At 43.5% G+C, this 27288-nt stretch overlaps 1 protein-coding gene across 1 annotated transcript in view; it reads right to left on the bottom strand.

Moving 5' to 3' along the window:
• Positions 1-1907: 1907 nt before the first annotated feature.
• The window catches only part of DNAJC5 (DnaJ heat shock protein family (Hsp40) member C5), a 37867-nt gene continuing 12486 nt past the window's right edge, over positions 1908-27288 (bottom strand). Inside the window, exons 2-5 of the mRNA XM_072110871.1 lie at positions 19169-19284; positions 18849-19062; positions 17526-17697; positions 1908-4608 (exon numbers count right to left, since the gene is read on the bottom strand). Coding sequence (XP_071966972.1) covers positions 4502-4608; positions 17526-17697; positions 18849-19062; positions 19169-19275 — 600 coding nt within the window. The 5' untranslated portion in view covers positions 19276-19284 and the 3' untranslated portion in view covers positions 1908-4501. The remainder of the gene's footprint in view (positions 4609-17525; positions 17698-18848; positions 19063-19168; positions 19285-27288) is intronic.

Here is a 27288-nt window from a genome sequence, read left to right as displayed (position 1 = left end):
CTCTTACCCATTCCTGGGTGTTTTTAGCTGTGTGATTTGGGTCACAATTTGTTCCAAGCCTCATCACCTGTGACTGAGAGCAAGTTTTCGGACACTAAGCAGCACATTTCTCTTTAGAATCCCTTGATAGTATTAAAATGTAATTGTATCCTGCACAGATTCAAGACACCCTGTGCAAGATGTAGCAAAGAAGCCCCAGAATATAACAGAGCCTTCTACATGTTGCACAGTAGGGACAGTGTTCTTTTCAAGATATGCTTTATTTTTCCAGTCAACTTAAATGGTTGTGCCTTGCCAAAAATTTTTTATTTCAGTCTTATCTGTCCATAGGACATCCTCCCAGGAGCTTTGCGGCTTGTCAACATGTAGTTTTGCAAATTCCAGTCTTGCTTTCTTATGATGTGTTTTCAGCAATGGTGTTCTCCATGGTCGTCTCCAATTCAGTCCTCTTAATGGCTCAAGTAACAACAGATGGTAAACCGGACACTGATGTTCATTGAGCTTGAAGTCCGCCTTCAATCTCTTTAAAAGTTTTTCTGGGCTCTTTTGTTACCATTTTTATTATTTAACTTGGATTTGTCAACAATTTCTTAATGTAAAACAGTGATGTATAAGGTAGTAGTCCTATGCAAGGAAAGAAAGCAGACAGACTGCAGCAGTCCTGTGTAATATATGCGATCTGGTATCCCAGCAGTCCTGTGTAATATATGCGATCTGGTATCCCAGCAGTCCTGTGTAATATATGTGATCTGGTATCCCAGCAGTCCTGTGTAATATATGTGATCTGGTATCCCAGCAGTCCTGTGTAATATATGTGATCTGGTATCCCAGCAGTCCTGTGTAATATATGTGATCTGGTATCCCAGCAGTCCTGTGTAATATATGTGATCTGGTATCCCAGCAGTCCTGTGTAATATATGTGATCTGGTATCCCAGCAGTCCTGTGTAATATATGTGATCTGGTATCCCAGCAGTCCTGTGTAATATATGTGATCTGGTATCCCAGCAGTCCTGTGTAAACTTAACTCTGCACTGTTAAACCCAGTGGCTCCCTATGTATGTAGTGATCTATTTTTATTATTAATTACTAACCTAGGACTTCTGCAGATTTTCTAGTTATCTATTTTGGCATTATTGGGCAGTTTGCATTTTAAAACGCAATTCAATTTAGAAGCACTAGAGAGGAGTTACTACTGATCAGGAACTAGCCCCGAGTGTGAATTGCCTTATTGACACTTTGCGATAAGTAGGTACATTTTGCGTTTCAGTTTGGGCACTCGGTCTCTAAAAGGTTCGCCATCACTGCTCTATACAGGCGGTCCCCTACTTAAGGACACCCAACTTACAGACAACCCATAGTTACAGACAGACCCCTCTGACCTCTGGTTAAGCTCTCTGAATGCTTTACTATAGTCCCAGATTGCAATAATCAGCTGTAAGGTGTCTGTAATGAAGCTTTGTTGATGATCCTTGGTCCCATTACAGCAAAAAATGTTTAAACTCCAATTGTCACTGGGGCCAAATTTTTTTTTGTCTGGATCTACAATTATAAAATATACAGTTTCGACTTACATACAAATTCAACTTAAGAACAAACCTCCAGACCCTATCTTGTATGTAACCCGGGGACTGCCTGTATGTATAAATGTATCTATATGTATAAATGTGCATCTGTGAGTATACAAATATGTATAATTTTTAAGTGGGAAGCGGCGCCCCAATCAGAAGCCTGCTACGGGGCCCTGCCTTTCCTAGTTACGCCACTGCGCTCATGTTTTACTTACCGTACTTCCCTTTGCCAGTAAATTGTAATTATTGGACAACTGCCTTTACCCAGAGTGATAACATTTCTTACAACTGTCTTATAAGCGAAGACTCATAGAAAGAGGAGTCAATAACACGTCCTGCGAGGTTCCTGCACCGAAACATTTATTTTACAGTAGTGGTTCAGATAACTTAACATCCGCCTGGCTTTGTTTCACATTAGGTAATATTCAAACATACATAATGACATGCTACAAACAAAACATGATTATTTCTCCTCTGCAAATGTTCAGAGGGACCTCTGCGTCACCCCTCCCCTACCCAGCCCCCCTGACCCCCAGATACAAGACACACAGATTTGTGGGCGCCAACACTTGCAACATTTACTCCTGGCATATCGAGGACAATGAAAACTTTTCTTAGGTAATAAAAATAATACAGAAGATCAGACATTGAGCAAAAGCTTGTCTTCATAAGAGGCTCTTACACATCTGTATGTGATACGGATTATGAAAAAATCTGGATTAGACTTTACATTGTGTATACAGAGTCATATCTCCAGTCACCTCCAAAGCTGCACTCAGCATGCAGGACCTTATAGTCTCCAGCAGCTTCAAGTCACTGTAACCTGCTATGGCTAAGTAGGTCTCTGCCATCACAATATGGATAGATTCCATACTGAACCTGGAAGAATTACAGCTTTGCCTGTGAATTAAGAGGAAGCCTTGATCAGCACTACTCGGAGTAGTAGCAAAGCTCTGAGTAGTTAGAAAAGACAGGGGCCCAAAAGTGTATTCAAAGGAAACATGCAAATTAAATTATTCTGAAAAATCCTAAAATCTCTTAAGAGTTTCTTTTTTTCTTTTTTAACCCCCCCCCCCCCCCAGAGGAGGAATAAATATTTGATTATATTGATTATATACATATCCTTGGCAGATGCACAATGACAAAATATTTTGCATGTGTGATCACAATCTAGTAGAGTATAGATGTAATATAGCTAATCCACAGCACACACACAGTCTGCCCCTTTACTATCCAAACTAATACTAGTATATGAGCCTGATCTGTTAGTCTGAAGTTGGCTGCTATACTATCTATGCTTATACCCTGCAAGTAAAGAAAAATGGCAAAAATTCTGGTCTTCGGCCTCAAGGCGAAGACTGGTGCTTTATGCTGACCATGGCACACGTTGCTTGGCTGGTATTAAACATAGTGATAGCATTAGAAAGTGCCTATACAACATGGGAGCATTCACAGTGAATGCATGAGGGCTATAGGACACTGTGCCTTCAAGATAAACCACAGGACCCTATATACACTATGGCCACAACTACCCATTGTCAAGGCCATGGGCGCAAGAAGAATTACAAACATATCCATTGTACCTGCCAAAAACATTAGAAATGTTGTATTGTTCCTAAAATTGAGACCCATATCCTGCTTGGTAGCACTGTTGTCACGAGATTGTCACAGCACTGCAAGCGTTAGGATCAGCAACAAGCCACTGGACGGGGAGGCAGCTCACATATCTTTGGCATAGTGACAAATACTCTCCCAGCACCGGACACACACACATCATACAGCGCTGTGTACACTAGTGACACTATATACAGATCAATACAGCGCAGCAAAGTACTACAGACATTATATACAAATAAATATGGCGCTGGCTTCATACACCAGCAATATGCAGGGGGCGAGTATGTAGTCACTGCACCAGGGCTCCACAGTTCAGTGGCCGAGAGCTGCAGGGACACAGAGTATCTTTATATCAGACTCCCCCGATCCTACCTTCCTTTTGGATGTTAACGGAAATTGCAGTCCTTCTATAACTACACATTAAAATAAGAGAGTCCAATTCTTTGTGGTGAAAGGGGGTCACTTACACATGAAAAAGAGAAACGAACTTGCTGTTACAATCTGATCACTGGGGGCTTAGACTAAAGACATACAGCACCACCTACAGGTCTTACAAGATATTGCTTGGGAAATCAAATGTCCTGCCAGATTTTCTAGTACTAAGAAACATCTGTAAAAAGCTTTTAAAACATATTTTGAAAATTAGAGTTATTACGGTCAGACGGAGGTTTCTGAGGTCAAGCAAATTCTACTGCCTGCCAGTATACAGAAAATGGCCATGGTACAGCAGCAGAAGCGTCCTCTTCTGTAAAATGCCCCTCATGCCAGGAGAGAGCAGCAGATCAGGCAGCGCCCCAGTTACACACACACACATTCTACATTGTGATACACACTGAATTAAAATCTATCCTGGAGAGGGACATGGGAAAACCAAAGGAAGTTACCTAAACTAAAAAGATCACTTCCCGCCCCAAGTCAGGCTGACCTGGAATATGACACAACGCTAAACACAAACATGGCAGAGGGCTAGATTCAGCACACACTCAAGACGGAGGGCAGCAAAGGATTAAGAAGGGAGGGGTGCGGAAGTAACAGGTCCCCATACAAAAATATAGCCAATAAAAACTAGACATAAACCAAAAGAAAAATAAATTAAAAAGATTTGATCATGAAAAGGAAGAGCAGGGGGAAGGGGAGGGTGGTGTGAGTGGTGAGCATGCGCTTTACTCCCCGGATGTTCAATCACCGCACCGAGGGGACAATATCATTAGCTGGTCAAATGAGGGGCTGGGGGATGGTTACACAGAGGGCTGTAGGATGAGATCAGTTCTCCCCCTCCTCTCTAATCCTAGGGACATAGGGGTCCAGAAAACACTCAGTTGAATCCTCCATCGGTGCGATAGCTGGCATGGGAGTCACTGGTGAGCTGTGTGGTCTCTGTGGCTGAACTTGGTTGTACCATCACTGGGATATCAGCAGCATCTGAAATAGAAGAGTAATATTTACAGATCGCACCATAATATTGTGTGGTTAAAGATGGATGTGGCATAATGCCAGATGCCCCCATAGAAACAAACAATCTGGAAGTGCATTATCAAGGGAAATTTAATCCTTTGCAGGCTAGAACCAAACGTACTAACCCAAAGTATACATAATCCAATGTGTATCAATTATATCACCGAATCGTAAAATGCTGCATAACCAAGACCTAAATTCGGGTATAAAAATACATATATTCAAATCATACTTGGGGGCGGGGGGTCCAATAAGTACAGAAGTATCCAATGTGGCAGAGTGTGCGAGTATGCGCTGGCATTGTGCAGGCTGCAACTTATTGTCTAAATTGTTACAAAGAAATGAATATGTGTATAGGGGTTTTGCATGTTACACAGTTGTGTCTAAAGATAAAATTTAGTTCACCTGTTTCATTTTGGCCAAGCATGGGGGAGACATGTTAATCTGTTTACGCTAAATCACTGAAGTGATTTGTACCCGAAATGGCATTCGCCATATTTATATCATTTTTAGGAAGTTTTCTAATTTGTCCAGGAAAGGGGACATGTCCTTATTATAAAAGGGGCGTGGCCTCTCAGGGAATATAATATTGTGGCGCAGTTAGACCAACTAATAGGAGGTGTAAAGTACACCTAGCCGTCTTGTACTACACCAGATTATCATTGTGTCCAATGCTGGATGATTAATCTGGCGGAGCAGAAAACTGTCTAGTTCTACTCTGCACTGGCCTAATGACCAACACATTAATGCATCTCCCTCAAAGTGCACTGCGTTAACATCACAATTTAAGTAGAAAGGAATAAAATTGTTGAAAAGTGTGACTAACAAAGGACATGTCCCTCTGTGTGCACATTTCTACAGTGGCTGAGTCTCAGCTGCGACTGAATTATGGTGCAACCGTTTCATCTATAAAAGTGTAGAAGACGTGCGCCACTAATTCATGTGCAAATGCAGATCGAAAACTGTAGCATGTTAAGAAATCTTCCCCAGCGACTCCAAAATGGAATCAATAGTGCACACAACTATATAGGATAAAATGTATTAACTCAAGTTTAAGTGGCGCATAAACCAAATAAGAGTGATATCCAGAGGAAACCCAAGTCCCCATGCCTGCTTTCTGCACTTTTATACATACTGCACCTCCTCTGCTTAGAAAATATTCTCTGGTTTCCCATCAATTCTATGATGCCTCAGCACAACACCAAAAGTACTAGGTGTGCACTGTTCTTCATCTTTATTCTCTATACCATAAAGTATACAGCACCACATATATAACTGTATGGTAGGAGCATGTTTAATACTTATTAGTAACCGTCATAGGAGTTTCTGCCCTCTCAGTAAGAACCTGTGTGGTACACTGTATCTTAAAAAAAGATTGAAGTAAAAGTAAATAAAGTATGCAGCCTGGGATGCGGAGCTGTTAGCTTCTTTTTCCAAATGATTATGCAAATTATATTTTTCTCCGATTTTCCTAAATGGTTGATGCAAATGACACTCAGTATAATAAAAGTCATCACCCGCTAGAGGGAAAACAAAAAAAATTATGGAACAAACCTCCCAATGTTAACAGTATATTCTTCAAGAATTTCTGCTTGAACTTTTTTGCATGATGTCAGAATAGCCTCCCAGAGCTGCTGTTGTGATGTGAACTTCCTCCCACCCGTATAGATCTTTTGCTTGAAGTTAGGGTTAGTGGGCCCAGACATACATGAAGACAAATTCTCAAATACAGGCAGTCCCCGGGTTACATACAAGATAGGGTCTGGAGGTTTGTTCTTAAGTTGAATTTGTATGTAAGTCGAAACTGTATATTTTATAATGGAAGTTCTAGACAATTTTTTTTCTTTTGCCCCAGTGACAATTGGAGTTTCAAAATTTTTGGTTTAATTGGACCAAGAATTATCAATAAAGCTTCATTACAGACATCTTACAGCTGATCATTGCAGTCTGGGACTATAGTAAAGCATCCAGAGAGCTTCACCAGAGGTCACAGTGGGCAGAGGGGTCCGTCTGTAACTATGGGTTGTCTGTAAGTCGGGTGTCCTTAAGTAGGGGACCGCCTGTAGTCTTCTTTACTGATGAGTGTCGTGCAAAGCTGGATGGTCCATATGGATGAAGCAGTGGATGGTTGGTGAATGGCCACCGTGTCCCAACAAGGCTGCCACTTCAGCAAGGAGGTGGTGGAGTCATGTTTTGGGCCGTTATCATGGGGAGAGAGCTAGTAGGCCCCTTTAGAGTTCCTCAAGGTGTGAAAATGATCTCGGCAAAATATATGGTTTCTGACTGATCACTTTCTTCCATGGTACAAAAAAGAAGAATTGTGTCTTCCAGAGTGAAATGACTTCATACATGAGAATGCACCATCTCATGCTGCAAAGATACCACGGTGTCATTGGCTGCTATTGACATGAAAGAATCTCATGGTGTGGCCACCATCTTTCCCTGACCCTAGAGAGAACCTTTGGAATATCATCAAGCATAAGATCTATGGGGGTAGGGGCAGTTCACATCAAAACAGCAGCTCAGGGAGGCTATTGTGACATCATGCAAATTCCTCTAGGGTGTTTACTGGTGTAGATTTCTCCCACTCTTGATCTTCCAATGGGGGTTGTGGGGGAGGGTGGAGTTCTGACTCGGCATGCTTGGTTTCTTGGTCTTTCCCAGCTAAGTTGTTTTGTTAATATTTGTTTCTCCTGATCCCCTATACCTTCTGATTTTCTTCTCTAACTTCAGTGGAAAAGGCAGTGGAGTTCTGTAAAAACTGTGAACAAGTCCCCCTCCTCTGTGAGACCTATGGTGAGGCTTAATAGACAGGAAGTCTGCCCTCCTCCATGACCGAGGCCCCTACAAGGCCACATAGACCCATCTTTCTGTGATTAAAATAGCTTCATGTTTGGCAGTTGAACCTCCCGCAAGCTAAGATACCATCTTCATGCATTCCCAGACCATTCTCAACAAAAAGAGACATTGTTTTCCTCGTCCCATCCTTGAAACAGGAGAGCTCTTACTTCTTCACCCTAGTCAAAAGCCTCTCACTCAGCCAAACCACTTCCCAATGCTGTGCTGAAGAAACGCAACCACGTTGAACCAGTGAGGTCTAGAAATGGGAATGTGTTCCTTATGGAATAGATATACTGGTTTGGCTTTACTCCTACATCACGTCATTAGACTTCCTGAAAATCCTGCTTACATAAATGCTTACAAACATGCCTGGGGACATGCCCTGTATAAATCTGCAGGTCCAGCGTCCATGCGGTGGAAGGCGAGACCGAAGTGAGCAGGCTGGCATTGAGTTTGCCAGACTTAGCTATCCCTAACCCAGTTTCACCACATCTAGAGCCTGGGAGTATCACCCTCTTATAAGCAACACTCCAGCCCCTCTGAAGAATCACATATTGAAAAAAAGAGTCAGGGAAGCCTGTGTGGGGAGAACTGTTTTTTTGATAGGGTGAGTCATGGGACCTTGTAAGGGCGGGAGCTATCTGTGACAATACACCACCCTTGCAGTCCCTACTACTGTGAAGTCTAGCCACTGATGTCTGAATCACACTAAGAGATATCAGTACAGCAGTATACATTCTCTGTCAACAGGTAGTGGTGAATTTGATTATTAATTTTTTTTTACTTCTGATGGCAACTGCCACAAATACAGATTACGGCACAGGGTGCACATTTAACGCTGTAAATTCAAAGTCTGTAAGAAAATTTTTGAAAAGTCCTTTTATTCTTAGATGACGATAGACAGCTTAAAAAGTGATCTAAAACTGTTCTATTTGTATTTAAATTTCTGCATTGAAATTTTTGGGATCATGTTTTAAATGAGTTTGAAATTTAAAATTATTAGAATCCCCCTATGAATTTTCAAAAGTACACCCTTCAAACTATTAAAAACTGCTTTAAGGAAAAGTTTTTACCCTTTGAGCGCTGCATAATTAACAAAATGGAGATTAACTGACAGAATCCTATAGGCCCATTTCATTATTGACGGTCGACATTAAGATTCTGGTCAAAATTATGGCGCAACATTTAATGGTGGTTATAGATGGGTTGATCCATCGTCATCAATCCGGTTTTATGTCCAATCGCTCCACAGCGATTAATTTATGCAGGCTTTTCCTTAACATCCAGTCAAAGACGGATAATGTGGGGGGCCGGGCGGTGCTCTCACTCGACGCTGCAAAGGCTTTCGATAGCGTCGAGTGGGAGTACCTGTGGGCGGTCCTAGAAAAAGCAGGATTAGGCCCTAACTTTAGGAAATGGGTACAGCTTTTATATACTAGTCCCAAGGCAAGAGTGAGGGCTAACGGGATTCTGTCCATGCCTTTTGATCTAACCAGGGGGACAAGGCAGGGGTGCCCTCTGTCACCCTTGCTGTTTGCTTTGGCAATAGAGCCGCTGGCACAAATGCTGAGGGACAGCCAGTTGATTACAGGGCTCAAGTATAACCTGCATACGGAGAAAGTGGCTCTGAATGCAGATGATCTGCTTCTTTTCCTTGGTGACACAGGAGCATCGCTAGAGAGTGCTATTGCTACTATAGGACAATTTGGAGATTTTTCCAGACTCCGGATAAATTGGAATAAGTCAGTATTATTGCCTATTGATCCCCTCTCAGAAGATTCCACGGTAGCTAACACTCCTATCCAGGTAGTTAGCACATTTAAGTACCTTGGTGTTCAAATTTCAGCTAGAGTCCAAGATTACTTTCAGCTTAATTTGATCCCTCTCATTGCGAGATTTGCTGCTAAAATCACGACTTGGTGCAAGCTCCCACTCTCGGTAATTGGTAGAGTCAACTTGACTAAAATGATATTGATGCCCCAATTGTTGTATATTATACACAACACTCCTATTTGGATTCCCCTTAGATTTTTTCATAAACTTCAGCCTCTGTTTAGAGAATTAATCTGGAAAAAAGGGGTGGCACGGATTAAATATGAGACGTTACAGAGGTCTAAAGAGGCTGGTGGTCTGGCAGACCCAAATCCCTGGATTTATTTCTTGGCCTCCCAATTACAACATCTAAGAGGTTGGAGAGTGGAAGAGGGAGGTGGGGCGGTTGCAACATTAATTGGTGAAATGACATCCCATAGGCCTTTGTTGGCAGCCATCGAAGCTGGGTTCCCGGGACAGGGAGGAGCTAGGACCCCCACTCTGACACTTATGGTTAAGGTCTGGGGAAAAATCAAGCAATTATGGGAAGTTGATGGTTGCACCCCTTTCACTCCTATCTGGAAGAATCCAAGATTGACAGAGTTTTTTAGGCTGGAGGGCTTCACTCTCTGGGAACAGGCGGGTGTGAAATTCGTCTATCAACTGCACTCGGAGGGCACATTCAAGGCCTTCTCTGATTTGCAGGAGCAGTTCCAGTTACCACATAGCCAGTTTTATAAATTTTTGCAGATACGCCATGCGTGGGATACACAAGTGACCACAACAAAAAGTACCACTGGCACTGCTCTGATCTCCTTATTGTATAGCCATCTGCTGGAAGCTTATCTAAAGAATTTCCCTCTTAATTTAAAGCAAAAATGGTAGGTGGATTTAGGTCCTATCTCAGATGACCAATGGGAGGGAATTTTATCATCTGTTCCCCAGGTTTGAAGCTCTAAGAATCTTGCATGTCTACCTTATTCACAGGGTGTATAGAACTCCTGCTTTCTTTTTTTTTTTTAAACTCAGTTTTATTGTAACAATGGATTACAGATAAAAGCGTTACATCCGTCATACAAGCAATTTGTTGAAAGCATTAGAATCGCAAGTCATTGTAATAGATATTGAATCCATTTGTGCTAGACATTTGTATATGCGAAAGACAAACAGATGTGTACATTAGTAAGGAATAACAATCCTAACATACATCCCAGTAAAGGGGACAAACAAGTAAAACAGACATTAAAACTGTACAAGAGGGAGGATCTGTCTTGGTGTGGGGGGGAGTTAGCCTAAGGCCTGAAGGGCATCAGATAAGTCATTAGAGGTATATGCAGTTAGGTCGGATGAGCACCACCTATCCCAAATTTTGTGGAATTTGTCAGGACACTTCCTGTTCTTATATACTACTTTTTCATATGGAATAATGTTGTTAACAAGGCCCTTCCACATATCCACTGTGGGGGGTCTTGGGTCCATCCATCTAAGGACTATGGTTTTCCTGGCTAGGAAGAGGGTGGATGTTAGGAAAATTTTAACATATTTTGGCCATAGTTCCTCATCCAAAATTGCGAATAAGCATATCTCTGGTCGCAATGGGACTGGGAGATTTAGGATGTCAGAAAGCAGGGAAATCACCTCAGACCAGAATGCCTGTAGCACAGGGCAGTCCCAAATCATGTGCCAGAATGCGGCAGGGGTAAATCGGCATCTGTGGCATTCCGGGGAAGGGATGCGGTGCATCTTAGCAAGTCTCAGGGGGGTAAGATAGCTCTGATGGATAATGTGTAGCTGTATAATTTTATTGTTCACTGCTGGTGAAACTTGTAAATGGGAACATAAAATATCTGCCACAGTTTCCTCGTCTAAGGCGGGTATCAGTGCTTTCCAACTGGAGACAGCCTTGAGGGGCGTCGCCTCTGCTCTGCTGCGGATGAGGTGAGAGTAGATCATGGAGACCAGTCCCCCTGGGCCCTGTGAGCGTATAACTCCAATGAGTGGGTAGTTTGAGATGGGGAGATGGGGTTCAGGGAATTGTGCTGCAAGGGCATGTCTTAGCTGCAGTTGTAAAACCGGTTATTTGGCATGTCATATTTCCCCTTGACTTGTTCGAAGGACATTAGAATGTTATCTTCGTATAAGTCTGCTAGGGTGAGCACTCCAGACGATTTCCATATGTGTATGTCTTGTAACTGGGTGATGTGAGGTAAGGTGGGGTTGTCCCATAGCGGTGTCTCAGCTATAATAGCTGGGGCCGGTGAGATCTTTTTGGCTGCTTGCCATACTTTTCTAGCGGTTAAGTGTATGGGTAGTAATCTGCCCCTATGTGTAGAATTGCCTTGTAGGATCTGCCAGAGGGTGGGGATGTTCAGGTAGGAGGCCAGATAAGATTCCGGACTAGTGGATGGTTTGGGGGATAGCCATTCTCCCAAGTATTTTAGTTGGCCTGAGAGGTAGTATAGATATATGTTCGGTAGGGCCATACCTGCCATATCTTTAGGACGCTGCAGTTTTGCTAATTGTAATTTGGACCTAGAGGAGCCCCATATGAATGGGATAAGTAGGGAGTCTAGAGCCTCGAAGAAGGCGCGTGGTATGGGGACGAAAACATTTTGGAGGACGTAGAGGCACTTCGGCTGGACAACCATTTTAACTAGATTTATTCTACCCGGCGTGGACAACGGGAGTGAGGACCATATTTTAAATTTATCTTTGAATAATGGTAGTAAGGGGTCTATGTTGGCCGCTAACATATTTGTGGGGGAGCTTGTAAGAGTCACACCCAAGTATCGAAAGCTGTCAGTGGGTTTCAAATTACATAGTGTTTGGTCTGCATTGGGACGAGATGGGTCTAGATACATAAGGTGGGATTTGCCCCAGTTAATCGTCAAGCCAGAGAAGGAGCCAAAGGTGTCTATCAATTGAATCGCTCTAGGGAGTGAAGTTTCTGGGGCGGAGAGAAATAAAAGTAAGTCGTCTGCATACAGAGCTAAACGGTCTTCTTGCTCGGATATTTTAATTCCCTTGTACAGTGGGTCTGCTCTAATGCGCATGGCCAGCGGTTCGATAGCCAGATCAAACAGGAGAGGCGACAGGGGGCATCCCTGCCGAGTGCCCCGTTGAAGGGGAAAGTAGGAGGAACATATGCCGTTTAAAGCTACTGCTGCACGAGGGGCCGCATATAATAGGGAGACCCATTTAATAAAAGCTGGGCCAATACCGAATCTACCCAGGGTTGAAATCAGAAAGGGCCATTCAATGGAATCGAAGGCCTTGGCCGCATCTAATGACGCCAAGGCCCAGTCTTCTCCAACCGCCTCTCCTATCTGCATTATCTGTGCCCTTCTCAAATTGTTGGAAGTGTTACGGCCCGGAATGAACCCAGATTGATCCGAGTTAATCAGACTCGTGATAACCGTATTCAGTCGACGGGCCAACACTTTTGTGAGCAATTTATAGTCGGAATTTAAGAGAGATATGGGTCTATAAGACCCACACTCTAGGGGGTCCTTGTCTGGTTTCAGAATCACCACTATCGTGGCATCATAGAATGAGGGGGGTAGGGAGTTGGTTGTGTGTGCCAAGGTTAGTGTTTGTAAGAGAGCTGGTAAAAGGTAATCTTGGTATTGGGTGTATGTTTCAATCGGAAACCCATCTGGCCCGGCTGCTTTCTCACACGCCATATCCCTTAGGGCCTCCTGTAGCTCCTCTAGTGTGATGGGAGCATCTAAAATGTCCCGCTGTGCATCAGACAAGACAGGAAAATTTAAGTCTGATAAGTAGCTGTCTATGTCCTGCGGCGTCTTATCATACGTGGAATTATATAGGGTTTGGTAAAAGTTGGTAAAAGATAGTAGGATATCTTTATTGTCAACAAGCATAGTGCCGTCTTGTGACCTAATTTTCAATATCGCTGGGGAGGCATTATTTTGGTGGATCAAATGTGCCAAGAGTGCACTGGACTGATTGCCCAGCTCGAAGTACCTCTGTTTCGCAAAGAATGAGCGCCTTTTTTGCTTATCATAGAGGCAGTGTAAATATTGCCTACCCGTTTGTAACCAGGCGGATCTATTGTCATCTGTAGGGTGCGCTATAAATGTGGCTTCTAACTGGGAGGTGAGGGAGGCCAAATCTGATTCTTGTTGAGCAGTTATTCTTTTAACGTGTTTAATGGAGGATTGGAGGCACCCTCTGAGGTAAGCTTTAAGGGCCTCCCAACGGCAATTAGCTAGGGGTTCTCCAAGATTGGCGGTTATGAAGGCTTGCAGGAGGGCAGGTATCGTATCCCCTTTTGTGATTAAGGATAACCAAAATGGATGTATCTTGCGGAAACCCACCTGAGGTGAGGGGGACCCATGTCTTAGTTCGGCTAAGATTGGGGAATGATCCGAGAGGGCTCTGGGGAGGTGAGAAATGGAGTAGAGAACTGAGTTGGTGATAGGGTTCCCACAGAGGAAGTCAATGCGAGAGAGTGTTTGTCTTCCAGTGTTATGGCAAGTATATTCTCTAGTCGTAGGGTGGCGGGATCGCCATAAGTCTAACCAACCCATTTCCTTTAGTAAGGCAGCTAGGGGAGAGCACTGTTGGGATGGGGGTGGGGGATCTGCATTATGGAACTTATCCACTGTGGGGTCAAGCAGTGTGTTGAAATCTCCCATACAGAGAACTATGGCGTGAGGATACGATGCCGCAAAATGTGCCGCCTCATACAGCACCGCCAGGGACTCCACAGGGGGAACATATATTCCTAATAATACATATTGTTTACAGTCAATCCATGCAACTACAAACACATAACGCCCCTCAGGATCACCTTTGGTTCGTTCCACTTCCCATCTTACAGATTTATGAATAAGTAACGACACTCCACGGGAGTGAGAATTGTGGGTGGAGTGAGTTGACCATTGCAGCCATGGCTTAATAAGATATCTCTGAGTCTGTGGCGTGAGATGCGTCTCCTGCAAGCAAACTATATGGGGAGAGTGTCTCCGGAGAAAGGCAAAAACTGCGTTTCGTTTATCCGGGCTGCCCAACCCCCGAACATTCCAGGAAAGAACCCGGAGAGACATTTTGATTTGTGAGGGCAGTGTAGTGGCACCAAGGGGAGATCAGATCCTTCACTCAGAAGAACAAAAAATGGGGGGCTAAGAAAGAAAGGGGAGGGAGGGGGTAAAAGGGGGTTAAACAATCAACTTGCAAACTTTAGTGTATCAGTGGTTCAGACACATGTATATGTGGTGCGGGTGGGGGCCCGGCTCCACATATAGGTTATACAACAGGGGTAGCCTGTGCTAAGGTCACAAGAACAACAGACTATTGCGCCGCAGTCAGTTGACCTTCAACTCTGTATTATACTATTGCGGTGTGTGTCCCGAACTATTACATATATAAACATCCCTTAACATCTATGCATATAATATATCATATAAGAGCCCCTGAAGGGGGGGGGTCCCCCGACATTTGCATTATGTGGGTGCATAGGGGATAGGTAAGGGTCGTACAGAACAAAAACATTGGTAAGGAGCATAAACTTAGACTGTAAAGTTCACTCTCACTGCGTTTTATCAACGAAGACAGCACTCGGAGGAGGAAGCTTCATCAGTGGATCAACGTCGTGGAGATCTGCGTAGAGAGTCCAGCCAGGCCTCGGCTTCGACCGGGTTATCAAAGAAATGTGATCTCTCCGCATGGATCACTCGGAGCCTGGATGGAAAAATCATGCTGTAAGATATTTGTAGGTCTCTCAGACGTGCCTTGACACCTACGAAGGAAGCTCTCATTTTCTGGAGTGCCGCAGAAAAGTCCGGAAAGATGGAAATGGTGGCATTCTGGAATACGATGGAGCCTTTTTTCCGGGCCGCTTGTAAGATTAAGTCTCGGTCTTTGCTGCTGATGAGGCGAGCCAGCATGGGTCTCGGACGTGAGCCCGGTGGCGGGGGCTTTGCAGGAACCCGGTGTGCCCGCTCTACGGCATAGATTGGGGACAGAGGCGCATCTGGGAGAATTTCTCTGAGCCATGCTTCCATGAATGCTACGGGGTCGCGGCCCTCGGCCCGTTCCGGCAGCCCCAGTATCCGCAAGTTGTTTCTACGGAGGCGGTTCTCCAGGTCGTCTGCCCGCTGGGACCACTGCTGTGCCGCTCGCTCCAACGTGCGCAGTTGTTCCGGGACCGGAGCATTTCTGTCCTCTATTTGGGATATACGGTCTTCCGTCTCCCGGACTCTATCTCTTAACTTCTGCATATCGTGGCGGAGGAGGCCCACATCCACCTTAACTTCATCTATCTTACAGGTAAGAGAGGTGGTAGATTCTTGGATGACGGCAAGTAGTTGTTGAGACACTTCCCGTAGTGTGGGTTCGCCCTCCGCTGCCTCTGGCTGTGATGGTCGGCCCTTTCCAGTTTGCGCGGGAGCCTGTGGTGAGGCCCGTGCCGCTGACGACTGGCCGGCGCCATTGCTGTCTGGCCTGGCAAAGGCCTTTAGCTTATCTGCCGCGGAAGAGTTGCGGGTTTTATGCATCCTACCGGGTTCTTGGCAGTTCGGGATAATCTGCTGCTGTTGTGGGGTATGTTGAGCGACTGGAAGTCAGGATTAGTGACAGAGTTTCGGCCGCTGGCACGGAGCTCCGCTTAAGTGCGTCCTTCCATGCTGCGCGCTGGTCACGCCCCCCCCAACTCCTGCTTTCTTATATCGCATCGGACTTAGACAGGATGACACTTGCCCCAGATGTGCCCAGGGCCCAGCTGATCACATGCACATGTTTTGGGGTTGTGCGTTCCTAGGTCGCTTCTGGAGTAGAGTGCTCTCAAATTTGGAAAACATATTCCAGTTGACTATCCCCAAGAATCCTCTACAATGTGTCCTGGGATTTGTTGAGTATTTACCAGGTAATGAGAATCTTAGATTGGCGCTCAAAAGATCGCTTTATCAGGCTAGGAAGCTGATTGCTCAGAAATGGTTGAGCCCAGACCCGCCTACCTTAAAAGAATATAAGGACAAAATGCTTAGGCTTCTTCAAATGGAAAAGGGGGTTTATCTTAAGAGGAAAGCTATTAAAAAATTTGAAAAGATTTGGGGAGTGTGGCCGGGAGCTATGTCGTGATACATTGGCTATACGCAAGGGAATCATTAAAATGTGCTGTTATATTTGAACAACGAATAGTAGATGCTTATTGATAACCAGGCTTCTTTCTTTCTGTAAAAAAGTCATTATGTGCACCGTAGTATATTGTGCTTATAAGACCATATGTGTAATCAGGGAGGGGGGGGGGGGGTTTAATGTTTGTTAAAAATTGAAAATGTTCACTAAAAATTTATTTGATTTAAAAAAAATTTTATAATGGTCTAATTTTAACAGTAATACATTCATTTAGGCCTAAAATTTACACATTTCCAAAAGAGAAAACCCATCTTAAAATTTTTTATGCAAATTCTCCAGAGTACGTAGACACTCCACATGTAGACGTTACTTGTTGCCTGGGTGCAGAGTTAGCCGCATAAGGGAAGGAGCACCCTGCAGCTGCCAGTTTTATCATATAGAACTTAGTGGATTTTAGTTTCCTGATTGGTGCCCTTTTGTACGCTCTAAAATTTTAGTTTTTCCTTTAGTGAGGTCATGTGTGGGCAATTTTTGTGTAGGATGAGATACCGATGCTAACACGGTGCCTTTAAGACTGGAGTATACACAGAGTTAGGTTTTTTTTCAGCACATTTTTTTTTGTACTCAAAACTTATATATGGTATTTGTTAGATAATGTTAAATAATTAAGAAAAGATTCTGGTTTATCAAATAGAGTTTTGTAAGATTATGAGAGCTGATGCAAAACTTCCAGAAATTTTAGAGCACTGTCGTAACCAAAATGTTAATACACAGGTTAAAGGGGTTGTCCGAGAATATAAAAAAATAGCGATGTACCCGGGAGGAATGAAAAAATTAACTAAGAAATTACTTCCTTGGTCCCTCCTAGTGTCCTGCGCCGTGGTCTATGTGCTGTGCCCGTTTGTTTACAGTGACACGGAAGCTGCGCTCAGACAGCTTCCGACCGACCACACCCACCCATCACCATTCCCAGCACCCGATACAGCCCTGGGACGGGTGGGCTTGCCCGGCCATAAACTTTCTGGTCACAGCTTCTGTGGCCCTTGTCTCTGCGTATAAGGACAGGAATCACAACTGTCTTTTTTTCGTTTTAAGCATGTCCTATGCTTTCCATGATTTTTAGCATCACTCACCCCTTTCGTCAGACTGCATTTGTGCCTCTAGGTCTTCAGGGGACACGTAAAAGTCTGTCTCTTCCCCTTCAGGGGGCCGTGGTTTACATTTTCCACAGCAGCAATTACAGCAACAGCACAGGCAGCAGCAGCAGTAACATCCGGTGATCAGGCCACAGAACATGAAGAGAGCCTGGGGACAGAAGGGAACGTTTTACTCAGCAATCAGACATGAAACTACTATTCAAACTGCACAAGGATTGGACACACTCAGCCCCATTGTGGATAGGGGATACATATCCCTTATGGGAAACAATGAGGAGAGCAGGGAATACAGCTATACCCCACATTCAATATATAAAACCATGGTGGGCTGTACACTGCATCTTTACATTGTACCTCATGAATAGATCTGGATAAAAAGTTAAAACATCAAAGATAAACTCTTGTTTCCATCCTTGCTAACCATACCTGACCGCACAGCACTAGGGAGACCGTCACTACCCTGCAGGGCAGCAGCCTCCTCTATTCTCTCAGCAAGCACCATCATGTTCGTTGCTACCCATAATTAATCAGGAGCTCATCATACAAGCATAGGCATAGACTGTAAGCTCTTGTGAGCAGGGCCCACACTTTTATTGTCCATATGACTGTTTGCACTCTGTAATGTAATATTATATTTGTATATGTCCCCTATGATTTGTAAAGCGCTATGGAATATGATGGCGCTATATAAAGATTATTATTATTATTATACAGGCAGCTTTGGACCATCTCTGCCAGCTGGAAGGAAAGTAACAATCCACCATGTTATCCTAGGAAATCTAGAATCACAAGTGTACAGCCAGGAGGCCTCAGGCACACAATGCTCAACCATCCTCATTCCAGCCGGGCACAGGAGAGAAGAGTGTGCGCACTCCTCTCTCACCCCTCTCAGGCAGCGCCATAATACAGCAAAATATAGGACATAAGGCAAAGCAAGAAAGCGTGTGCTCACTGTACCATGACCATCCATAGACGTCTAAGGGGTCCATGATCTGGCCAAATCACGGTCGCCATTCCATTCACAAGCATAAGGCCTAACTGTGTAAGTAATAACAGGCAATAGTTGTGATAGGAGTTTGTGCCCTACACAAAGTTGTAAAGATACCTCTGGTGAGGAACAGAATTCCATGCAGTTTTGAGCAGGGTATAGTAAGACCACATGTCCCAACTGATGGACTGATCTAAGAAAATTTCTGAAGCTGGTGCATCATGTGCCAGTCATGCCAACCAGTCTATCCAATGCCAGGTCCTGCATGAGGTAGAACTGTGCTATAACCTGCCTCTCTCACCACAACTTACTTTTGCCCACCAGCTGGAAAGCACAAAATAGGTGTTGACATTTTCTTCCCCGAACTGTTCTGCCACGTAGAGTCCGAGTGAGCCATACTTGTCATAGATATTTCTTTTTGTAGCGTCTGTTAATATACCATGTGCATTGTTGATCTCCTTGAATTTCTCTGAGGCTTCTGGATTATCAGGGTTTTTATCTGGGTGGTATTTCAGTGCTAGCTTTCTGCAAGATGCAATAATATTGATTAGTTTATATTAACATCTGGAAAAAGAAAATGGGTTTTGTGGATTATCTGCACATATTTCTCCAACAAAAAAGCTTTACTCACCGGTAACATCTTTTGATGTCATCAGATGTGGCATTCTTGTCTAGTCCTAGAACATGATACAAGGATTCTCCAGAGGTAGAGAGGGAGCGCTGCCGCTGGTCCGCCATCTTACGTCACTAAACAGAAAAGAGAATTCATGAAAAGCTGAAAGAATGGGTTAATGGCATAGACTTAAGCCCTGCATACATGAACTATGGTTCTCAACTCACAATTCAAGTTGGTGAACATTCTAAAACTTGTCTCCCTTGCTCCTCTCCCCCAGTTCTAATAAACAGTGCAAATGACTAGCAAGTCTGACCTGTACTATTATCAGGGCTCTGGAGAGGTTGCATGAGGCTAGAAGAACATGGCTGCTTTCATGGGTCACACGAGGCTTTAACACAAATCAACCTGTAAACAGCAGACCTTTGGTAAAAAACAGCTCAGCTTGAACAACACATTTAATTTATACTAATTCGGAGAAAGAGGAAGGGGTCACCAGAATCCAGCACAGTTTATTTAATGGGAAAGAAGAATTTGGACGAGTTGAGCTCAACAAACACCTAATAATCCATGATTCAGCAGGCTTAGCAGAAAACAAGAACTAGATTGGATGTGTTCACACTTGGCGTGAACGCATGCGTTTTCAAATGCAATACAGCATCTGAGAAGAGGAGATATGCATTACTGTTAACAGTGTAACACAATATTAACACAGTGTTAACACATGCATTTTGTAAAACATTTGTTGACAGCAATGTAATTAAGCAAATCACATGCGCAAGACTGGGTTCACATCACTTTTTTTTGCATCTGCCTGACATGGGCTGAAATGTATACATGAAAACGGCTGTGACAGATTGATGCATACGCTTGAACATTTTCTGCATACATCATCCATAAACACCAGTGTTAAAAAAAAAAAAAAAAAAAAAAGTAAACTTTATGTTTTCATACGTTTTCAAAAAGGACATGGAAAACGCAGTAGCCCATGTTTTTCTCAATCAAAAAAAAAAAAAAAGAAAGGGTGCAGACAAACAGGACAACAAAAGTAAACTGCGCTGGAACTGCATTTTTAAATGCAATTCATCAGGAAACTCATTGATCTAAGGTTCTGCAGCTGCACAAACTAGCACTCATCAGCTCTGAACGCTATAGGTATAGATGCAAATATACACAAGAAGATGACCATCGCTGCCGTTATGAAAATCCGAAAACTATGACATGAAGAAGGCAGTAGTAAGCAGGGACTAATGTCCTCACACAGAGTTAAATCCCCTAGGGCAGTGGTGGCGAACCTATGGCACGGGTGCCAGAGGTGGCACTCAGAGCCCTTTCTGTGGGCACCCGGGCCATCGCCCCAGCACACCAGACAGGACTCAAAAAATCTTTCTGCAGTTCCAAGCAACTTAAAAGATGCTGCTCTCGGTCCTATATTAAAGTGATACTTACGTCGCTGCTTGGGACTGTAGGAAGCGGGATAATGAGTAGATAGGGCCGAATTATCTTTGAAGAACCTTCTGCTGGCCCCACCATTCTCTGTGTGCAGAGGGACACTGGAAAGAAGCTAAAATGATGCAAATTTTCCATCTTGTCCTCAGGAGGCCAGTATGATTGAACGTTGTTGAGGAACAGTAAGCAATAAGATACTGCTTTATTTTTTTGTTGGCACCTCGCAATAAATAAGGGGGGTTTGGGTTGCAGTTTGGGCACACGGCCACCAAAAGGTTCGCCATCACTGCCCTAGGGAATAGTCCTTTCTAATACACTGTGTGATCTCCCCTCCTCCCCACCATCTGCTGCTCAGTGTTTTCTCTCTCTAATGATCTAGGGGCCTAGGTGAGACGACGTCCTCACAAAAAATAAGCCGTCAGCCATTGGTGAATGCTTACCCTATAACCAGGGAAAGCGGTGAAGATAAAACTCACTTGTAGGTTGTATTAGAAGAACTCTTCACTGGGACTTACAGACAGAAGCAAGTGATCACCAATTCTCTAGTACACAAACAAATCCTGTTGTGCTGTGTGATCAGCCTGACTAGAAGAGCCAGGGGTGTGGAGCTGCTCCTTGTACAAATGAAAGTGATAAGACTTTAACCCCTTAAGGACGGAGGGTTTTCCGGCTCATTTCTCGCTCTCCAACTTCAAAAATCCATAACTTTTCCATTTTTCCGTGTACAGACCTGTGTGAGGGCTTATTTTGTGCGTAACAAATTTTACTTTCCCGTAATGTTATTTATTTTAACATGCCGTGTACTGCGAAGCTGAAAAAAAAATTCCAAATGTGGAAAAATTGAAAAAAAACCGCACGTGCGTCACGTTCTTGTGGGCTCAGTTTTTACGACTTTCACTCTTCGCTCCAAATAACACGCCTACTTTATTCTTTGGTTCGGTGCGATCGCGGTGATACCAAATTTATATAGGTTTTATTGTGTTTTAATACATTTTCAAAAATTAAACGAATGTGTACAAAAAAGAAAAAAAATTTTTTGCCATCTTCTGACGCTAATAACTTTTTCATACTTTGGCGCACAGAGATGTGTGAGGGGTCATTTTTTGCGAAATGAGGCGACGTTTTCATTGCTACCATATTGAGGTCTGTGCGACATTTTGATCATTTTTTATTTCATTTTTTATGTTATGTAAAAAGGTGTAAAAGTCGCATTTCGGACATTTGGGCGCCATTTCCCGCCTCGGAGGTCACCGCCGCCTGTAACCGTTTTTATATTTTGATAGATCGGGCATTTTGGGACGCGGTGATACCTAATATGTTTGTGATTTTTACTGTTTATTATGTTTTATATCCGTTCTAGGGAAAGGGGGGTGATTTGAACTTTTAATATTTTATTAATTTTTTTTATTTTTTAAACTTTTTATTTTATTTTTTTTTTCACTATCTTTTAGACCATCTAGGGTACATTAACCCTAGATGGTCAGATCGCTGCTACCATATACTGCAATACTTCTGTATTGCAATATATGGCATTTTTGCAGCACATTCATTACAATGAGCCACTGGCTCATTGTAACGAATCTGCAGCTGCCAGATAGCCTCGTGTCAAAAGAAGACACGAGGCTACCATGGCAACCGATCGCCGCCCCCCGATGACGTTCGGGGGCGTGGCGATCGGAAAAAAGATGGCGGCGCCCACGCGCCGCCGTCTTTTAAACGCCGCCGGCGACTTTGCCGGCGGCGTTGAAGGGGTTAATAGCCGCGATCGGTGCAAGCACCGACCGCGGTTATTAGCGGTGGGGGTTTTGTGCAATATGCAAAAACCCCCACCTCTGTATGAAGAGGACTCAGCCCGTGAGCCCTCTTCATACACTCCTTATACCTCTGCGCCGTAGAGCTACGGCGCAGAGCGTTAAGGGGTTAAGCAGGTGAAAAGCTTATGATAACTCCTTGCTGTTTACCTGCAGGCGATGATGGCCTGTCACTGCTATTGTTTACTGCTCCACTAAACATCACTGGAAACCAATATCCTACCTCTTCCTGATGTTCAGGAAATATTTTCTGTAGTTAAAGGGAACCTACCACATCTGCACATACATAGCCAGTTACAAGTTCCTATAGAGCTCTATCCACTGACTGACCCCCTTCTTTTAGCTAAAAATCATTTCACTTACATCCATATAAATCACCTTTTATGTTATATTACCTGGCATTAGAGGGGCGTGTCCTACTCATCAAGCCCCATCTAATACTCCCCGTGTCTTATGCCTGCTTAGTGGTCAAAGTTCAAGTCGTGACCAGTGTGACATCTCAGGTACTTCAGCCTCTTAATAATAGCAAACTGTACCCCATGCATGTATATGACGACATAAAGTCCATGGAGGCTGCTGTGATTTCATGTAATTACATACATGGTGTACAGTTTGCCATTGTTAGAAAGCTGATGTCACTGGTCACATGTCATTAATGTAACACAGGGCACCATGTAAAAAGAGTGACACAATATTTCCAATCTGCACACAGAGCTTTATGTCTGTAGTTGAATATTAGCAGACAGTCCCTAAGTACAAGGAGGCAGAGCAGCGATGATTTGAAGAGACACAGAGCCGTCAGTCAGAATAATGAGAGAGAGAAGAGTCGCAAACACCAGAGATGAGTCAGGAAACCTAATTTGCATATCAGAAAAACGTCTGTAATTAAGATACAGTGCCCCACTGGCAGCTTATTTTAGGTGATATAGGGAGGACTTGTAACCCTTTATTAGCAAGCATTGTTAGTCAGGGTGGGGCAAAATCTGGTGACAGGTCCTCTTTAAAGTACAGATCAGGGCGCATTTTACATAATATAACCCTAATAAAAATCTAATTCTAGCCAGCTCAGGGAACCAATCATTAAACCAAATTAAGAGCAGAGAGGGGAGTATTTTCTGTCTTCTACAACAACCTGGTGAACATAATACAGGACAGGTCACCGATTCCATTGTTTTCACTACACGGCAGAGCGCCAGGTGTTGGCAAGAACATGGGATGTATCTACCTCCAGCCAATATCTGTCTGTGAAGCCACACTGCCTGTAGGGCTGCAGTCACAAAATTTAACAGTAAGCAGGATATCCATCACCTAATTTACCACAATACTACTGTCACTCAGTGGAGAGAAGGTTAATAATACAAGGATTATGGCTTGTTTGTAGAAGGAGTTGGGTGTATATGATTGAATAGAAAACCTTGTACTGAAAACTTTACTTTTACCAGTTCAGATTTTGCAGCTATGTGAATGCAGTCAAGGAGAGAGATCGTAATGAAACTACAGGATGCAAACCGCGGGGAGGGTCCGGTGCAACACGGTGAGCACCGTAGGGGTGGCCAAATAAACTCTTTATAGAGATGCAAGTAATATTGTATAAAAAGATTGTATATTACTTGCATCTCTATAAAGAGTTTATTTAGAGAACTTACAAAGCATGAGAATATTTTACACATGTGCTAGTTAAGATCTCACTTGCAAAGACACTTTATTACAATTGCTGCTATTGATACAATCATGGCTTTTTTCAACAATTGTCGCTATCTTGACCAACAAATTGTTGCTATCTTGATGAATATCTGGTTACACACTCAGAGTTACTCTGATATACAAATTCCAACTAACGCTGCCATCTAGGCACAGTCAGTGTGAACACTCCGCTACACAGACATTTCGCTATAGAGACACAATGTGGCAGATATACTACCACTTCTACTGAAGTACGTGGAAGACATGTTGGTTTACAAGCTTTTCTGAAATTTAAAAAAATTTGTTTGTTACCATATTTTTTGGACTATAAGATGCACTTTTTAGCAAGAAAAAAAAGTCCCTGCGTCTTATAGACCGGAGGTCAGGAGGATCCAGCACTTAAAGACCCTCCTGACCGCTGTAATAGATATCGGGTGATGCCCCGATATAGAGCTGCACCCGATCTCCCAGAGAGGAGAGCCTCTGCACTGACTGCTCTCTCCTGGGTGTCCTACAGGACCTGTGGTGATGTCAGAATCGTGTGACTGATCACATGCTTCTTACATCGACACAGGTCTGATACTGCCATGCTGCGCTGGGACAGGGTATGAAGAAGGGGAATGGGGGAAGTGCGTGTGTAGCTGAGCTGCGTGTGTGGTTCTGCGTGTGCAAATGTATGTCTGTGTGTGCTGTGCTTTAGTGCGACCAACAGGGATATTTTAATTGGTGTAAAATATATTTTTCCTTTTTTTTGGAAGCCTAAATCTGGGGTGCGTCCTATAGTAAGAAGCATCTTATACCCCGAAAAATATTTGATGTATTTTTTGATGCAGTATTTGATCTATTTTTTAATTTAGTATTTTTTAAATTTAGTATTCTGTTTTATATTGTACTTACATAAATATAGGAGAGATAATGAATACTACACTCACCGGCCACTTTATTAGGTGCACCTGTCCAACTGCTCATTAACACTTAATTTCTAATCAGCCAATCACATGGCAGCAACTCAGTGCATTTAGGCATGTAGACATGGTCAAGACAATCTCCTGCAGTTCAAACCGAGCAACAGTATGGGGAAGAAAGGTGATTTGAGTGCCTTTGAACGTGGCATGGTTGTTGGTGCCAGAAGGGCTGGTCTGAGTATTTCAGAAACTGCTGATCTACTGGGATTTTCACGCACAACCATCTCTAGGGTTTACAGAGAATGGTCCGAAAAAGAAAAAACATCCAGTGAGTGGCAGTTCTGTGGGCGGAAATGCCTTGTTGATGCCAGAGGTCAGAGGAGAATGGGCAGACTGGTTCGAGCTGATAGAAAGGCAACAGTGACTCAAATCGCCACCCGTTACAACCAAGGTAGGCAGAAGAGCATCTCTGAACGCACAGTGCGTCGAACTTTGAGGCAGATGGGCTACAGCAGCAGAGGACCACACCGGGTGCCACTCCTTTCAGCTAAGAACAGGAAACTGAGGCTACAATTTGCACAAGCTCATCGAAATTGGACAGTAGAAGATTGGAAAAACGTTGCCTGGTCTGATGAGTCTCGATTTCTGCTGCAAGATTCGGATGGTAGGGTCAGAATTTGGCGTCAACAACATGAAAGCATGGATCCATCCTGCCTTGTATCAACGGTTCAGGCTGGTGGTGGTGGTGTCATGGTGTGGGGAATATTTTCTTGGCACTCTTTGGGCCCCTTGGTACCAATTGAGCATTGTTGCAATGCCACAGCCTACCTGAGTATTGTTGCTGACCATGTCCATCCCTTTATGACCACAATGTACCCAACATCTGATGGCTACATTCAGCAGGATAATGCGCCATGTCATAAAGCTGGAATCATCTCAGACTGGTTTCTTGAACATGACAATGAGTTCACTGTACTCAAATGGCCTCTACAGTCACGGGAGATTCGCATCATGGATGTGCAGCTGACAAATCTGCGGCAACTTTGTGATGCCATCATGTCAATATGGACCAAAATCTCTGAGGAATGCTTCCAGCACCTTGTTGAATCTATGCCACGAAGAATTGAGGCAGTTTTGAAGGCAAAAGGAGGTCCAACCCGTTACTAGCATGGTGTACCTAATAAATTGGCCGGTGAGTGTGTGTGTGTGTGTATATATATATATATATATATATATATATACGGCCTGGGGGGGGGGGGGCGAGTTTTGAAAAAGAAAGCAAAACATACATACACACATTTGCCTTCTCCGGGACTCCCGTTATCATGCACACTACCCATCGGTGTCAAGCCCCTGATTGTTTACAGATGCTCATACTACTTCTTCCCAACTTTTTATTGAGTTCAATAGTTACTGATTCGCAAAATCACCTGTGTGTAATCATTGTTTAATTTAGAACTGATATGCACCTTGTAACTCCCTTGTTGTATATAGTTGAAATGCATTTTTAACATCGAATAAGTTATTAATTTATACCTCCCTGGCTATGTCATATGTTGTATATTTCTTGTTTGTTAATTAACTAAATTAAATTTGTGGTTTTTATTAAATTGGCCAAGCGCTTTGTGAGTTTAAGTAGGATAAGTGTTTGCAAAACCTCTATTACCCCCTTCACAGCCCCGTACAAAAAGCCTTTATTATAAATGTCATGACAGTAGCCAATTTCAAACGGTCATATCTCCTGAAACCTGGCACCCAGAAGAACAATTATACATTATACTCTTAAAGTTGTAGTAAAAAATGAGATTTTTTTTTTTATATACAGCTTTCTATTTCCGAGATGTCTGATTGTAACTACAAGAGTGGATATTTCTATAGATTCCAACACAAACCAAATATCATATTAAAGGGGAGATTCGTCGGTTTCAGATGACACTGGAATTGTGTTTCTAGATGTCAGGGTTCAGGAGTTACAGCCGGTTGAAGTGTGCCTTTTGTTCAAGTCTGTCAGCTGAAAGCAGAACATAGCAGGAGCTGCAAGAAAGACTTAGGCTGGTGCCACACGTAGCACTTTGTCTGCGTTTGAAAACGCAAACAAAGCCGCGCCCACCGGGCCGGGCCTCGGCCCGATCGCATCAGCGTTTGTATGGAAACGCCTGCGATCGGGAACGAGGCGCCGGTGTTTTGCGTTAATTTAAACCTATTTGTTCCACAGTCTCAATTGTCCACAGTATGTAAGATGTGAGCAGCCTTGATAACCAATGTTATCAATCAATGTCTGCACTGCCAG

The sequence above is a fragment of the Engystomops pustulosus genome, chromosome 6 (assembly GCF_040894005.1).
Source record: "Engystomops pustulosus chromosome 6, aEngPut4.maternal, whole genome shotgun sequence".
NCBI classification, from domain to species: Eukaryota; Metazoa; Chordata; class Amphibia; order Anura; family Leptodactylidae; genus Engystomops; species Engystomops pustulosus.
Note: the sequence above shows the minus strand (reverse complement) of the source record. Positions and strands in the feature narration are given on the sequence as shown.